We start from the raw sequence: 16,283 nt of genomic DNA, 5'->3' as shown, positions 1-16,283 counted from the left end.
AAAGAATGATATAACATGAATAGACTAGGGTGCAGATGGGTTTAGGAGAAAGAGAAAAACCAGCCAACCATTGGAGGTCTGGTCATACAATAAGAATGAACAAGAGTAGATATCCTCAAATGATTCATGAACCTGTAGTGCTGGGAGTGAGAGCATGGGAAAGACCAAAGAAAATATGGGTGCAATGCATGAATGAAGCCACAAGAGCTCATGGTCAGGGTGCTGAATAAGCAAAAATATGGGAGGGTGACAGAGTGAGCTGGAGAATAGCATATAGATAAGTCAATCTATTCCATGAGAGGGGTGTATCAGGTACACATAAAAAATTATTATAATAATGAGCATTAACCTCAGTATGTATTGTTATGGATAAGACCTTGTATATTAACTGTTCACTGGAAAGAAATAAGGAGCAGCATTATCAAAAGTAAACTACAGATCACCTTTCAGTATACTTTTACATCAATACTTAACACCATAGGAACTAAGTAAACATTCTAGTGTATATGTTAAAAAAAAAAAAAAAAACACTGTCAGAGAAAAGACTGGAAAACTGAGTTGTTAAATACAGACTGCAATTGCAATATACAGACGCTCCTCAACTTACGTTTTAGTTACGTTCCGAACGGCCGAACGTAAGTTGAAAATGAACGTAAGTTGTTACTGTACTATACATCCGTAAATTCTATTACCGTATCTTATAAAACACCCCTAAATCATTAATTATACACATAACATTGTAAAATAATAACATTAATTTCAAATAAATTAAATTCAAGCAACTTAAATTGAGATGGAGGAGGAGGAGGAGGAGGAGGAGGAGGAGGAGGAGGAGGAGGAGGAGGAGGAGGAGGAGGAGGAGGAGGAGGAGGAGGAGGAGGAGGCAAGGCACGTTCAGTCTGTTGTTTGTGCCATGTAAACAATGGACACAGCGTCATGCGTAAGTATCCTTTGAACTACAGAGAGCACGCTAAACTAAAAAATTCACTCAAAAATAAAAATTAATTTTTTTTTTTACAGTCAGTTCAAACGTAAAATCGAAAAAACGTAAAACGAATGAAAGTAAGTAGAGGAGCATCTGTACAGAACAACCCTGCCTTTCTTTTTTCTGACAGTAGGTTTTTAGTTTAATACCATAGGATTAAACCGAAAATTCTAATAGCTTACGCCTCCAAATCTCCTGTGGTGGTATCATGCACAAGAAGGTAGTACTTGAGCAAATTAGGGCAGAACCACTTTGGATATCTTGCTGGTGTTTGGTGCTGTTGTTGATGCTGGTACTGTGACAGGCGGTTCAGTTGATCAAGAGGGTTCTCACTACCAGATGATACTACCTATTACATAAAAAAAAAAAAAAAATTAGAATCATGATAGTACCTTACCTCCACAAGTTCAGCTCTGAGAGTGATATTGGGAGATCTCAATGTTAAAGTAGGTGGATGAACCAATAGACAAAGTGATTGGGAAGTTTGGAGTGCCAGGTAAAAATCACAGCACTTGGGGAGTTAATGGTGATGTGTTTATAAAGCAAGTTGATGACAGCTAACATAGGGTTTAGGAAAAAAGTCAAGCATAAGTACACATGGGAAAGGATGGTGGATGGAAAGGTGGTTCATAAGGCATTAATGAACTATGTACTGGGATCCAGGAGAAGAGTATGAAGAGTTCTGGATGTCCATTTTCTAAAGGTAGAGTGAGGGAAAATCATTTTTTTTTTTTTTGAATGGAAGTTGGGAGTGGAGGATAGGTGGAAAAAGAGGAAAAGGGCAGAAGGAAGGGAGGTGCTTAGAGTAAACTGTTTAATTGAAAAGGAAAAGGATCAGGAGTACAAGGAGAAGCAGAGAGAGGTGTGGGAGGTGGTGAAGGATGGAGTAGAGTTAGGAGTGGAGGAGTGGGGGTGTTTGAAGGAGGGAGTTACAAGGTGTGCAAAGATGGTATGTGGAACAAGGAAGATGGAAAGAAATAGAAGGAAGGGTAGTGATTGGTAGGATGATAAAGTGAAGAAGATGGTAGGAGAGATGAAGCAAGTATTTAGGGACTGGTTGCAAAGTAGGACCAGAGAAACATATGAGAGATACAAAGAAAAAAGAGGGGAAGCAAAACATAAGATAAAGGAGACAAAAAGAAGAGCAGATGTAAAATGGTGAGGATTATGACAGAAAACTCTTTTTTTTTTGCTCCTCCTGGATGACAGGTCATCCCTGCATCTCGTCCATTGCCCTGGGTCAGAAGTAATGCATCAAGACACAGCACATCCACAGCAAGGCTGTTTCATTTAATAAGCAACCCCCTCCTCTCCATCCCCTCATGCAGAATAAGGGAAGACAGGGAGAAATCCCTTCGGGCTGCGTCAAAATATCATTCATATATAACCACTCCCTAACCCCCCATCCCCCACCCACTCCTTTCCATGTATCATAGCATCATCCATACACAACCATTCTCCACTTACCCCTATTCTCTGTCTTCTCCCTTTCTTCCTCAACAGACATCCCCCACTTTCTCAATGCTCCTCTTACCCTATCCATCCATCTCATCCTCAGCTGGAAGGCAGAGGTGGATGGAGTAAACAGGAGGGGGCAGATGAGGATGAGATGGATGGATAGGGTATGAGGGGTGTTGAGGAAGAGGGGGATGTCTGTTGAGGAAGATGACCAGAGTATTTTAGAGAGCTGCTAAATGTTAAGATGTGAAATGAAGCAGCCTTGCTACATTGCTTCTGACCCATGGCAGTGGGGGAGATGCAGGGATGACCTGTCATCAAGGAGGAGCCAAGATAAGATGGAGGGAGTGTAGTTGGGAAGGCATATGAGAGGGTTTTAACCGAGAGGATTAGGAGATGAGTAGAGGGAGTAATTGGTGAGGAACAGTGTGGTTGGGGTTGCATGGATCATATTTCTGTGATAAGGCAGATATGTAAGAAAGCTTTAGCAAAAGGTACGGTTCTGGGCTTTTATGGATTTGGAAAAGGCTTATGACAGGGTACTCAGGAAGGCACTGTGGGAGGTTTTGTAGATATATGGGATTGGCGCAAAGCTATTAAGGGCAGTCAAGAGTTTTTATGAGAATAGTAGAGCCTGTGTTATGATTGGAAATGGAGAGAGCAAGTGGTTTGAGGTAAAGGTGGGGCTGCATCAGGGATATGTAATGTCGCCATAGCTGTTCAATGTGTAAATGGATGGGGTGGTGTGGGAGGTAAAGGCAAGGGTAATCAGCAGAGGACTGGAGATGGTTAAAGAAAATGGAGAAAAGTGGGAGGTGAGCCAGTTGTTTGCTGATGACACTGCACTTGTGGCAAGGTCAGGAGGGAATATGGGAGAGAGTGACAGGGTTTGGGAAGGTATGCAATTAGAGAAAGTTAAAGGTAAATGTGTATAAATGCAAGATGATGAGAAGTACAAGGGGAGAGGATGGCAGTGAACTGAAAGTGAGTCTTAAAGGAGAGAGGATGGAAGTGAATAGCTTTAGGTATTTGGGGTCACATGTGGTAGGAAAGGGAGGAGTGGAGATGGAGGTAAATTGTAGATCGAGAGAAGCTACTAAATGCTTTCAGGGATTTAAAAGTGTAATGGGAAAAAGGCATTTGGGAATGGATGCCAAGAGGAGATTATTTGAAGGGGTGATTGTGTTGACAGCACTTTATGGGGGTAGAGACTTGGAACTTAAGGCAGAGAGGAAAAGTTTAAATGTGTTTGAGATAAAATGTCTGAAAAGTATGATAGGGGTTACAAGGTTGGATAGTGCAAAATGAGGAGGTAAGGAGGAGAGCAGGGGCAGAAAAGGTGCCAGACAGGGCTCATGAAAAAGTACTGGGATGGTTTGAACATAAAGAAAGAATGACAAAAGAAAGATTAGTAAAGGAGGTATGAAAGGCACAGGTGGATGGAGCAAACTTAAGAGGATGACTGTGGAAGAGATACATGGACAGAATGAAAGGGGGCATTGAGCAAGAGGGGAATGTCTGTTGAACAAGGCAAAAAGAAGGCAGTAGATAGGGGTGAGTGGAAAATGGCTGTGTATAGATGATACTGTGATGAAAGGAGGGGGGCACGAGATCAAGGACTCCCCGTCTTCTCTTTTTCTGCATGAGGGGATGGAGAGGGGAGTCTCCAATTAAGTGAAGTGGCCTTGCTATGGATGCACTGTGTCTTATTGCATTGCTTCTGAACCAGGGCAGTGGGCAGGATACAGGGATGACCCTTCATCCATGAGGAGCTAAGATGTGAGGGAAGAAAGGGTTGTGGATGAGAGTAGAATGGGTGGGAGTGGGTATATGGATTTTGACTTAGCTACCTCCCTTGTATGGGGGAAAAAGCCCTTGGTATATAGATAGATTTGTAAGAATTACAACTGTTATTATGATGAGCTGTCATTTATTTTCTATAGCACAAACAACACAGTGCTACTGCATCTAAGCTTACTGTATTTTTATTTCTTATGGTAATTCACTCTGTACAGTACTGCACAGTATAAAACAAAACAAAAAAGTATCACATAAACTTACAATTATGCAAGCAATGTAGTGTTTGGTGAATTCGTGGTCAGACGGGTACTGAATGTGAAGAAATGTGTCTCTCCATGATTCGTACCACGGCGTCGTGTGCTGCAGCTCCAAGGCCAGGGCATCTCGTGTCCCTGAGGCTGCAATGGTTCTTAGGAAAGATGGAAACATCCTAGTTATTTGCAAGTGTGGTAAATAATCTACATTTCTGCAATCCATCTACCACAATCTACATTCTACAACCTATTTCCCATAGGGTGGGAAATGGTCCAATGGATGGAGTGGTTGGGAAGTGTGGAGTTCCAGGAAAGAATCGTAGTGGAGAGTTGATGGTGGAAATGTGTCTAGAAAGAGAGTTGATGATAGCAAATACAGTGTTTCGGAAAAAAGTCAAGCATAAGTACACATGGGAGAGGGTGGTGGAGGGAAGGGTGGTAGATAGAGCGTTAATGGATTATGTAGTGGTAAATAGGATTATGATAGGAAGAGTTAAGGATGTACATGTGCTAAGGGGAGAGGGTGGGGGAATATCAGATCATTTTTTGGTGGAAGGTAAGCTGAGAGTGGAGGATAGATGGAGAAGGAGGAAAGGGACAAAAAGTAGGGAGGTTCTTAGAGTGAACTCCTTGAATGAAAAGGAAAAGGAGAAGGAGTACGAAAAGAAGCTGAAGGAGGAGTGGGAGGGAGTAAAGGATAGAGCAGAGATGGGTGTGGAGGAGGAATGGGGATGGTTCAAGGAGGGAGTCTTAAAGTGTGCAAGGATGGTGTGTGGAACAAGAAGGACAGGGGGAAATAGAAGAAAGGGTAGTGAATGGTGGGATGAGGAAACAAAGAAGGCTGTAGAAGAGAAGAAGCGAGCATTCACAGATTGGTTACAAAAGAGGACAGGGGAGTCATATGAGACGTACAAAGAAAAGAAAAGAGAAGTAAAGCAAAAGGTAAAGGAGGCAAAGAGGAGAGCAGATGTGAAATGGGGTAGGAGTATGACAGAAAATTTTGAAAGTAATAAAAAGATGTTTTGGAAAGAAATTAAGAGAGGAAGAGGAGGCGAATCAAGTAGGGAAGAAAAGGTAAAAGGTACAGATGGAGAGTTGATAATGGAAGAGATGGCAGTGAGGGGAAGATGGGCAGAATATTTTAGGGAGTTGCTGAATGTGAAGGAGGATAGGGAAGGAAAGATAGCTGCAGTGGGAAATGCGAAGAAAATGAGAGTGATGAGTGAGGAGAATGGAGGAGAAATAAGGAAGGATGAGGTGAAGGCAGCTGTAAAGATGATGAAAGCAGGTAAGGCACCTGGTCTGGATGGATGTCATGCAGAATGTCTGAAAAAGGGAGGTGCAGTGATGGTGGACTGGTTGGTGAGGTTATTTAATGTTTGCTGGAGAGAGGGTAGAGTACCGGAGGACTGGAGTAGTGCCTGTATAGTTCCTCTTTACAAGGGAAAAGGGGACAAGTGTGAATGTAGTAATTTCAGAGGGATTAGCCTGTTGAGTGTAGTAGGGAAGGCTTATGGGAGGATCTTAATTGAGAGGATTAGGAGAGGAACAGAGGGAGTAATTGGTGAGGAACAGTGTGGATTTAGGACGGGTAGAGGTTGTGTAGATCAGATCTTTGTGGTAAGACAGATATGTGAGAAAGCTATAGGAAAGGGGAAGGATGTTTTTTTGGGCTTTCATGGATCTGGAAAAGGCTTATGATAGGGTAGACAGAAAGGCACTGTGGGAGGTTATGCAGATTTATGGGATAGGAGGAAAGCTTTTGGGAGCTGTCAAGAGTTTTTATGAGAGTAGTAGAGCATGTGTTAGGATTAGAAATGGAGAGAGTGAGTGGTTTGAAGTAAAGGTGGGACTTCGTCAAGGATGCGTCATGTCACCCTGGCTGTTCAACTTATACATGGATGGGGTGGTGCGAGAGGTGAATGCTAGGGTAGTGAGTCAGGGATTGGAGATGGTTAAAGAAAATGGAGAAAAGTGGGAGGTGAGCCAGCTGTTGTTTGCTGACGACACTGCGCTTGTGGCAGGGTCAGAGGAGGGATTGAGGAAGCTGGTGGCAGAGTTTGGGAGAGTATGTGATAGAAGAAAGCTAAAGATAAATGTGGGTAAAAGTAAGGTGATGAGATGTAGTAGACTGGAAGTGAACATTAAGGGAGAGCGACTGGAGGAAGTGGATAGTTTTAGATACTTGGGTGCAAGTGTAGCAGGAAAAGGTGGAGTGAAGGTGGAGGTAGAATGTAGATTGAGAGAAGCGAGTAAATGCCTTGGTGGTTTAAAGAGTGTAATGAGGAATAGACATTTGGGAATGGATGCGAAGAGGAGACTGTATGAAGGAGTGATTGTGCCAACAGCACTGTATGGGGCAGAAACGTGGAACATAAGAGAAGAAGAGAGAAGGAGTTTGAATGTGTTTGAGATGAGGTGTCTGAGAAGTATGGTGGGGGTTACTAGGCTAGATAGAGTGAGAAATGAGGAGGTGAGGAGGAGAACAGGGGTGAAAAAGGATTTGGGAGATAGGGTTGATGAAAGAATATTAGGATGGTTTGGACACATGGAAAGAATGAGTGAAGAAAGACTAGTAAAAGAGGTATGGAAGGCAGATGTGGAGGGAGTGAACATGAGGGGACGTCCTAGGATGAGGTGGATGGATGGGGTGAAGGGGGCTTTGGGGAAGAGGGGAATGTCTGTTGAGGAAGGAAGGGAGAGGACGGAAGACAGAGGTGAGTGGAGAATGTTTGTATATGGATGATGTTGTGACTGCATGAGGAGGAATGGGCAGGGAAGTGGGGGGTGGGGTAGTATGTGTGAGTAAATTTTGACGCAGCCCGAAGGGATTTCTCCCCGTCCTCTCCTTATATGCAAAGGGGGACGGAGAGGGGGGGTCGCCGATTAAATGAAGCGGCCTCGCTGTGGATGTACTGTGTCTTGCGACACTGCTTCTGACCCAGGGCGGTGGGCAGGGTGCAGGGATGACCCGTCATCCAGGAGGTGCTCAGATGAGAGGAAGGGTGGGAGGGGTGTGGAGTGTATTTAGGGATGAAATGGGTGGGAGTGTTTTTATGCCTTTCCCTTTTTGGCTACCTCCCTTGGAAGGGGGAAAAAGCCTTGGTATATGTATGTGTGTATGTATTTCCCATATTCACATTTCAAATCATAATTGTAAATCCCCTCCCATGCCTATTTACTATATGTTTGCAAGTTATTTTCCCACACACAATTTTCTGTTCCACCCTTTGCACTTTTCTACTATACCTGGTTAGGTTCCTAGCCCTCACCATCCCCTACCTATTCAAGTGTGCCTCTTTATGACATACAGGAAATATGGGTGATATTATTACTGACCCTAACCCCAGGCCTACCTATGGTGTAACAGGAAGATGAAGAGGTGGTCACAGAGATGGCACAGGAAAGATTTATGGAGTACAGCAGAAGTTGGAAAAAAAAAAAAAATCAATATTGTCCTATAAGAGGAAATTAGTTATCAATCATAAAAGATTGTGTGTTTCATATACATGGATGCTCACTGGCCAAGCAGGTTAGGGCATCATTACTTGCGTCTGAGGTCAAGATGACAATGATTAGAATCCTGCTCTGGGCAAGTTGAACTAAGGGCATGGTTCATTAAATTCCATGCCACAAAGTCCATTGTAAAGGGCACCATCCTAGCCTCCCAATACGGGGGAGTTTGTGACATTAAACCACATCAAGGTGGGAGGGAGATGAGTGGGTGTGGAGTATGTGGGGATGAAACATGTGGGAGTGGATTTCATGCCTTTGTTTTTTTTTGGCCACCTCCCATGTAAGGGGGAAATGGCCATTGATATATGTATGCATTTACCTAGTTGTATTTTGTGGGAAGGGGAGCTACGCCCGTGGTGTCCCGCCTTTGTATCTCACAGCGTCTAGTTTGCTTTTAAACTCATGAATGGTGTGCGCAAAAACCATTCATGAGTTTAAAATCAAACTAGACACTGCGAGATACAAAGGCGGGACACCATGAGCGTAGCTCCCCTTCCCGCAAAATACAACTAGGTAAATACATACATATACCAATGGCCATTTCCCCCTTAAAAGGGAGGTGGCAAAAAAAAAAAAAAAAAAAGGCATGAAATCCACTCCCACCCATTTCATCCCCACATACTCCACTCCCACTCATCTCCCTCCCTCCCTCTTATCTTGGCTCCTCCTGGATGATGGATCATCCCTGCATCTCACCCACTGACCTGGGTCAGAAGCAGTGTAGCAAGACATAGCATATCCACAGCAAGGCTGCTTCATTTAATTGGCAACACCCAATCTCCATCTCCTATGCAGAAACAGAGAAGATGGAGGGAAATCCCTTCAGGCTGTGTCAAAATATCAATTCGTACATACTCCCTCATCCCCTACCCACTCTCTTCCATGGATCACAGCATCATCTATACACAATAACACTGCACTTGTAGCAGGATCAAGGGAGGGATTGAAAAAGTTAGTGACAGAGTTTGGGAAGGTGTGTGAAAGAAGGAAGTTGAAGATAAACATGGGTAAAAGTAAGGTGATGAGATGTACAAGGGGAGAAAGTGGCAGCAGACTGGAAGTGTGTATTAAGGGGGAGAGACTGGAGGAAGTGGATAGTTTTAGATACTTGGGTGCAAATATGGCAGGAAAGGGAGGAGTGGAGGGGGAGGTAGAATGTAGACTGAGAGAAGGGAGTAAATGCCTTGCTGGATTAAAAAGTGTGATGAGAAACAGACATTGTATAAAAGAGTGATTGTGCTGACAGCACTGTATGGGTCAGAAACAAGGAACATAAGAGAGGAAGAGAGTTTGAATGTGTTTGAGAGGAGGTTCTGAGAAGTATGATAGGGGTTGCTAGGCTGGATAGAGTGAGAAATGAGGAGGTGAAGAAGAGAACAGGGGTGGTAAGGGAGTTGGGAGATAGGGTGGATGAAAGACTATGGGATGGTTTGGACACATGGAAAGAATGAGTGAAGAAAGACTAGTAAAGGTGTGGAAGGCAGATGTGGAAGGAGTGAACACGAGATGACAACTAAGGATGAGATGGATGGATGGGGTAAAAGGGGCATTGGGAAAGAGGGGAATGTCTGTTGAGGAAGGAAGGGAGAAGAGAGAAGATAGGGGTGAGTGGAGAATGGTCAGCAAACAACTAGTTTATCTCCCACTTTTTTCCATTTTTATTTAACCATCTCCAATTCCTGACCCACTACCCTTGCATTTACCTCTTGCACTACCCCATCCACCAAGGCATTTACTCGCTTCTCTCAATCTACATTCTACCTCCACCTTCACTCCACCTTTTCCTGCTACACTTGCACCCAAGTATCTAAAACTATCCACTTCCTCCAGTCGCTCTCCCTTAATGTTCACTTCCAGTCTACTGCCACTTTCACCCCTTGTACATCTCATCACCTTACTTTTACCCACATTTATCTTTAGCTTTCTTCTATCACATACTCTCCCAAACTCTGCCACCAGCTTCCTCAATCCCTCCTCTGACCCTGCCACAAGCGCAGTGTCGTCCGCAAACAACAGCTGGCTCACCTCCCACTTTTCTCCATTTTCTTTAACCATCTCCAATCCCTGACTCACTACCCTAGCATTCACCTCTCGCACCACCCCATCCATGTATAAGTTGAACAGCCAGGGCGACATAACGCATCCTTGACGAAGTCCCACCTTTACTTCAAACCACTCACTCTCTCCATTTCCAATCCTAACACATGCTCTACTACTCACATAAAAACTCTTGACAGCTCCCAAAAGCTTTCCTCCTATCCCATAAATCTGCGAGTAAATGCCTTGGTGGTTTAAAGAGTGTAATGAGAAATAGACATTTGGGAATGGATGCGAAGAGGAGACTGTATGAAGGAGTGATTGTGCCAACAGCACTGTATGGGGCAGAAACGTGGAACATAAGAGAAGAAGAGAGAAGGAGTTTGAATGTGTTTGAGATGAGATGTCTGAGAAGTATGGCGGGGGTTACTAGGCTAGATAGAGTGAGAAATGAGGAGGTGAGGAGGAGAACAGGGGTGAAAAAGGATTTGGGAGAGAGGGTTGATGAAAGAATATTAGGATGGTTTGGACACGTGGAAAGAATGAGTGAAGAAAGACTAGTAAAAGAGGTATGGAAGGCAGATGTGGAGGGAGTGAACATGAGGGGACGTCCTAGGATGAGGTGGATGGATGGGGTGAAGGGGGCTTTGGGGAAGAGGGGAATGTCTGTTGAGGAAGGAAGGGAGAGGACGGAAGACAGAGGTGAGTGGAGAATGGTTGTATATGGATGATGTTGTGATTGCATGAGGAGGAATGGGCGGGGTAGTATGTGTGAGTAAATTTTGACGCAGCCCGAAGGGATTTCTCCCCGTCCTCTCCTTATATGCAAAGGGGGACGGAGAGGGGGGGTCGCCGATTAAATGAAGCGGCCTTGCTGTGGATGTACTGTGTCTTGCGACACTGCTTCTGACCCAGGGCGGTGGGCGGGGTGCAGGGATGACCCGTCATCCAGGAGGTGCTCAGATGAGAGGAAGGGTGGGAGGGGTGTGGAGTGTATTTGGGGATGAAATGGGTGGGAGTGTTTTTATGCCTTTCCCTTTTTGGCTACCTCCCTTGGAAGGGGGAAAAAGCCTTGGTATATGTATGTATGTATGTATGTACTACCCCATCCATGTATAAATTGAACAGCCACTCACTCTCTCCATTTCTAATCCTAACACACGCTCTACTACTTGTAAAAACTCGTGACTGCTCTTAAAAGCTTTCCTACTATCCCATATATCTGTAATACCTCCCACAGTGCCTTTCTGTCTACCCTGTCATAAGCCTTTTCCAAATCCATAAAAGCCAAAAAACCATCCTTACCTTTTCCTATAGCTTCCTCACATATCTGTCTTACCACAAGAATCTGATCCACGCAACCTCTACCTGTCCTAAACCCACTGTTCCTCACCAATTACTCCCTCTGTTCCTCTCCTACTCCTCTCAATCAAGACCCTCCCATAAGCCTTCCCAACTACACTTAACAAACTGATCCCTCTGAAACTACTACACTCACACTTGTCCCCTTTTCCCTTGTAAAGTGGAACTATACAGGCACTCCTCCAGTCCTCTGGCACTCTACCCTCTCTTAAATAAACATTAAATAACCTCACCAGCCAGTCCACCATCACTGTACCTCCTTTTTTTAGACATTCTGCATGACACCCATCCAACCCACATGCCTTACCTGCTCTCATCATCTTAACAACTGCCTTCACCTCATTACTGTCAATTCCTTAGTGCTCCCCACTGCAACTACCTTTCCCTCCCTAACCTCCTTCACATTTAGCAACTCTCTTTTATTGTCATCTCTCCAACTGCACTTTTTCCCTTTCCTTCTCTACTTGATTCGCCTCCTCTTTCTCTCTTAATTTCTTTCCAAAACATTTTTTTTATTACTTTCAAAATGTTCTATCATACTCTTACCCCATTTCACATCTGCTCTCCTTTGCCTTATTTATCTTATGCTTTACTTCTCTTCTCTTTTCTTTGTACCTATGATTCTCATCCTATTTTGTAACCAATCTGAGAATGCTCGCTTCTTCTCTTATACAACCTTCTTTACTTCCTCATCCCACCACTCAATACCCTTCCTTCTATTTCCTACCATTCTCCTTGGTACACACACCATCTCTCTACACCTTGCGACTCCATTCTTGAACTATCCCCATTCTTCCAATCCTAGTTCTACTCTATCCTGTACTCCCATTTCTCTCTCAGCTTCTTCTTGTACTCTTTCCCCTTTTCTTTTTCATTTAAGCAGTTTACTCTAAGCACCTCCATACCTTCTGTCCTTTTCCTCTTTCTCCATCTATCCTCCACTCTCAACTTACCTTCCACCAAAAAATGATCTGATATTCCCCTACTGTATCCCCTCAAAACATGTACATCCTTAACTCTTCCTACTATTCTCCTGGTTACCACTACATAGTCTATTAATGCTCTATCTACCACCCTCTCATGTGTACTTATGCTTTACTTTCTTCCTCAACACTGTATTTGCTATCATCAACTCTCTACAATGATTATATTTCTTGCTGCTAACAAAACCTTGTACCAGCTACTGCTCTTAATATGTTCAGTTTCTTATTTGTCTTCACTGTCAAGAGCAGGCTAAGGGTCATAAGTGTATCAAAAATGAGGCCCAGTATTTTAGAATTCTTGTCCAGTGGGAGAGATTGGGTATCTACTCTGACTGTTTGATGCTTCTTTAATTCATGGTAGTCAGAGACAAGCAATGTTAGTCATGACTTCTGAGGGGAAGCACATATTTATTATGGCCTCATCATTTTAACTTGTTGAAGTAGATTTGTGCAATTTTGGCTGATATTTTACTGTCTCAGTGCTAGGCTAATAGGACAGTTTTAATACCATGCCCTGTGTTTGGAGTAAAGAGGTTATTTGTGAATAGGTTAAATAATGTCTGTATTATGCTACATTGCTTCTGACCCAGGGCAGTGGGTGGGATACAGGGATGACCCATCATCTATGAGGAGCTAAGATGAGAGGGCAGAAAGGGTGGTGGATGGGAGTGGAAAGGGTAAGGATGCAATGGGTGGGAGTGGGGATATGCCTTTCAACTTTGCCTACCTCCCTGGTATGGGGCAAAAAACCCTTGGTATATAGATACATACATATATACATATACCAATGGCTATGGCTATTTCTCCTTTACAAGGGAGGTAGAAATAAAAAGGCATAAAATCCACTCCCACTCATTCCATCCCCACATACACCACTCCCATTCAACCCCTCCCTCCCTCCCTCCTAGGTTAAATAAATTTGGTGATAGTATTGCACCTAGGGGAACTCCACTGTACAATATCTAGATCCTTAATAATTGTTTTGTAACACTATATTCTACTGACCAGGGAGTTTGTCAACCACTTTTTATTATAATCATGTTTGTTTGTTGTTGTTTTTTGTTTGTTTTTTGACAAAATGCATCTGGAGATCATCAAAGTCTTGTTTAAGTCTACTGCCACCATTACTGTTCATCAGGTGACAATTTCTTTTCACAACTTAGTACCTGCTGGGTGAATTTTGTGAGCGCTATGTTGATGAAACTCCTCTCTTTGAATCACTATTAATTTGGTGAGATAGGTATGTGTTTTGATTCTTCCTCGGACCAAACTTTCCCTCAGTTTAAATATCGTGAGGAGTAGAGAGATAGGTCTGTAATATACTGGATTTTCTAACAGATTGTTTTATTCCAGGATACAGACTGTGCTCTTTTTCCATTTCACTGAGATGCCCTTGTGCAACCAGGAATGGTTAAAAATGTCTGTTAAGGTTTTTATTGTTACAGGACTTAGACATTTAGATCCTTGTTTCATATTTTGCCTGGACCTTCTATGAGAATATTTTTCATTTTCTAAGGATTTTCTATTATTTTATTAGAAAAGGATAGGGCAGTTTCTGTGTGTAGTTTAATCTTGCACATCTTTATTTTTCCTATATTCTGGGATCATGAGTTAAGTCTAATTTGGAGATGTGTTTCTCAATGATGATGCATTGTTGTTTTGATATCATTCATGTAATTATAAAAACTGTGCAGTGTAAAATTCCCCCTATATTATTTATGGCACATTATTCAAAAAAGTGCACTCTAAAATCTAAACTTACATATAACAAAAGGCAGATATACTGTTATAGTACTCCATTCTACTATTAATGCTGCTTATCTCCTACTCTGTCTAATTAATTCAATTCTTATCATAGGTATCCATGTACAGGACAAACATATATGTAAAGTTCAAAATAAACCTTTGTCTTAGGCATCTACTGGGAGTCCTGGAATATATCCCTCTACACAATGTAAATCATACAATATGAAATGGAGAATATCCCAAGAAACCTACTTACTTTGAAGCTTGTCGGTCCCATGGCGTACTATTCACAACTTCACTTAATAGCTTCTTACCAAGTGTAGGTTGTGGGGGTCGTTTATTCATGTCTTCAAACTCTACCTTAAGATTTCGCACCACAATGGAATTTCCCATGTGGTCACTAATCCGACCTGAAATATTTCAAAATAATGTATATCCTCCTTGTTAACAATAAGCAATTTAATTAAATAACTGTTGCCTCAAGTTTCACAAAATGTAAAATCTGTAGCCTCGCGGTGGTTGGCAACAATCCTTGTGTGAAATAGAAACAATACCAATTATTTTCAATAAAGATTTGCTAGAAACAGAATACATACATACATATACCAAAGGCTTTTTCCCCCTTACAAGGCAGGTAGCCAGAAAGAAAAAGGCATAAAAACCATTCCCACCCATTCCATCCCTAAATACACAAAGGATTACAAAGGCGGAGCATACCGACAGGAGACCTTCTGGTCTATATCTAGGTCGGATGCAAAAAAAAATCAAAATAATAATAAATGAATAAATAAAAACTATAATAATGTAAATAACAAATAAAATACATAAATAAATGGATATGTATAGTTAAATATTAAACAAACAAATAAATAGTAAATAAAAATATATTGACATATAACTAATAATTAATGAGAATCAAACAGACAAATGATAACAAAACAAAAACAAATAATATAAAATAACTTATAATCATTACAGCATCTTGCTTAGGTGTTTATCTAAATGATTCTTAAAGCTTCAAAATGAACTACATTGCACTGCCTCTGCAGGAAGTATATTCCATTCATTAACTACATGGTTGGCAAAGTTGTTTCAACCCACTTCCAAATTGAATCTATTTCCAGACAGCTTGAAACCATTGTTTCTTGTCGGATTCTCATTCAGTGTGAAAATTTTGTCACTTTTGATGTAAATTCCCTTTAGAATTTTAAAGAACTGTATCAAGTCACCTCTGAGTGTACGCTTTTTTAGGGAAAACAGATTCATATGTTTTAGTCAATTTTCGTATGATTTATTTTTTATATTTGGAATCAGTTTTGTGGCTCGCCATTGTACTTTTTCGAGTCTGCCAATGTCTTTAATGAGATTCGGTGACCATTCAGAAACAGCATATTCCAAATGTGGACAAACTAATGATTTATATAGCTTGTTAATGAGTGATGGAATTTTGAAGTCAAAAGATCGCGCAATCAGTCCTAGAATCTTATTTGCTTTCTCAGAGGCTGAAACACACTGCTTGGATGATTTGAGATCATTATTGATGATTACGCCGAGATCGTTTTCACTATTCACTTTTGTTAACGAATTTCCAAATGACTTGTAATCGTACTTACTGTTATTTTTACCTATGTGCATTACCTTGCATTTACTTGTGTTAAATTTCATTAGCCACTTTTCAGACCATTGCTGTAATTTATCTAAATCTTCTTGAATATCCACTCCCCTCCCTCTTATCTTGGCACCTCCTGGATGACAGGTCATCCCTGCACCTTGTCCACTGCCTTGGGTCAGAGGCAGTGTTGCAAGACACAGCACATCTACAGCAAGGCCGCCTCATTAAATCAGCGACCCCCCCTCTCCGTCCCCTCATGCAGAAAAGGAGAAGAAGGGGAGAAATCCCTTCGGACTGCGTCAAATTTTTCTCACACATAATACCTCAGCCTCCATCCCCCCACCCATTCCACCTCATGCATCACAACATCATCCATATACAACCATCTCCATTCACCCGTCTTCTGTCCTCTCCAGTCCTTCCTCAACAGACATTCCCCTCTTCCCCAAAGCCCCTTTCACCCCATCCATCCATCTCATCCTAGGTTGCCCCCTCATGTTCACTCCCTCCACATCTGCCTTCCACACCTC

At 42.3% G+C, this 16,283-nt stretch overlaps 1 protein-coding gene across 1 annotated transcript in view; it reads right to left on the bottom strand.

Annotated features, from left to right (window-relative positions):
- l(3)76BDm (trafficking protein particle complex subunit 8 homolog l(3)76BDm) overlaps positions 1-16,283 on the bottom strand; it is a 71,895-nt gene that overhangs the window by 48,682 nt on the left and 6,930 nt on the right. Inside the window, exons 2-4 of the mRNA XM_076208614.1 lie at positions 14,398-14,551; positions 4,505-4,652; positions 1,168-1,334 (exon numbers count right to left, since the gene is read on the bottom strand). Of these exons, the coding sequence (XP_076064729.1) occupies positions 1,168-1,334; positions 4,505-4,652; positions 14,398-14,551 (469 nt within the window). The remainder of the gene's footprint in view (positions 1-1,167; positions 1,335-4,504; positions 4,653-14,397; positions 14,552-16,283) is intronic.

The sequence above is a fragment of the Oratosquilla oratoria genome, chromosome 25, assembly GCF_046742065.1.
Source record: "Oratosquilla oratoria isolate Oo_2021 chromosome 25, ASM4674206v1, whole genome shotgun sequence".
NCBI lineage: Eukaryota > Metazoa > Arthropoda > Malacostraca > Stomatopoda > Squillidae > Oratosquilla > Oratosquilla oratoria.
This window is presented reverse-complemented; position numbering and strand designations above follow the sequence as displayed.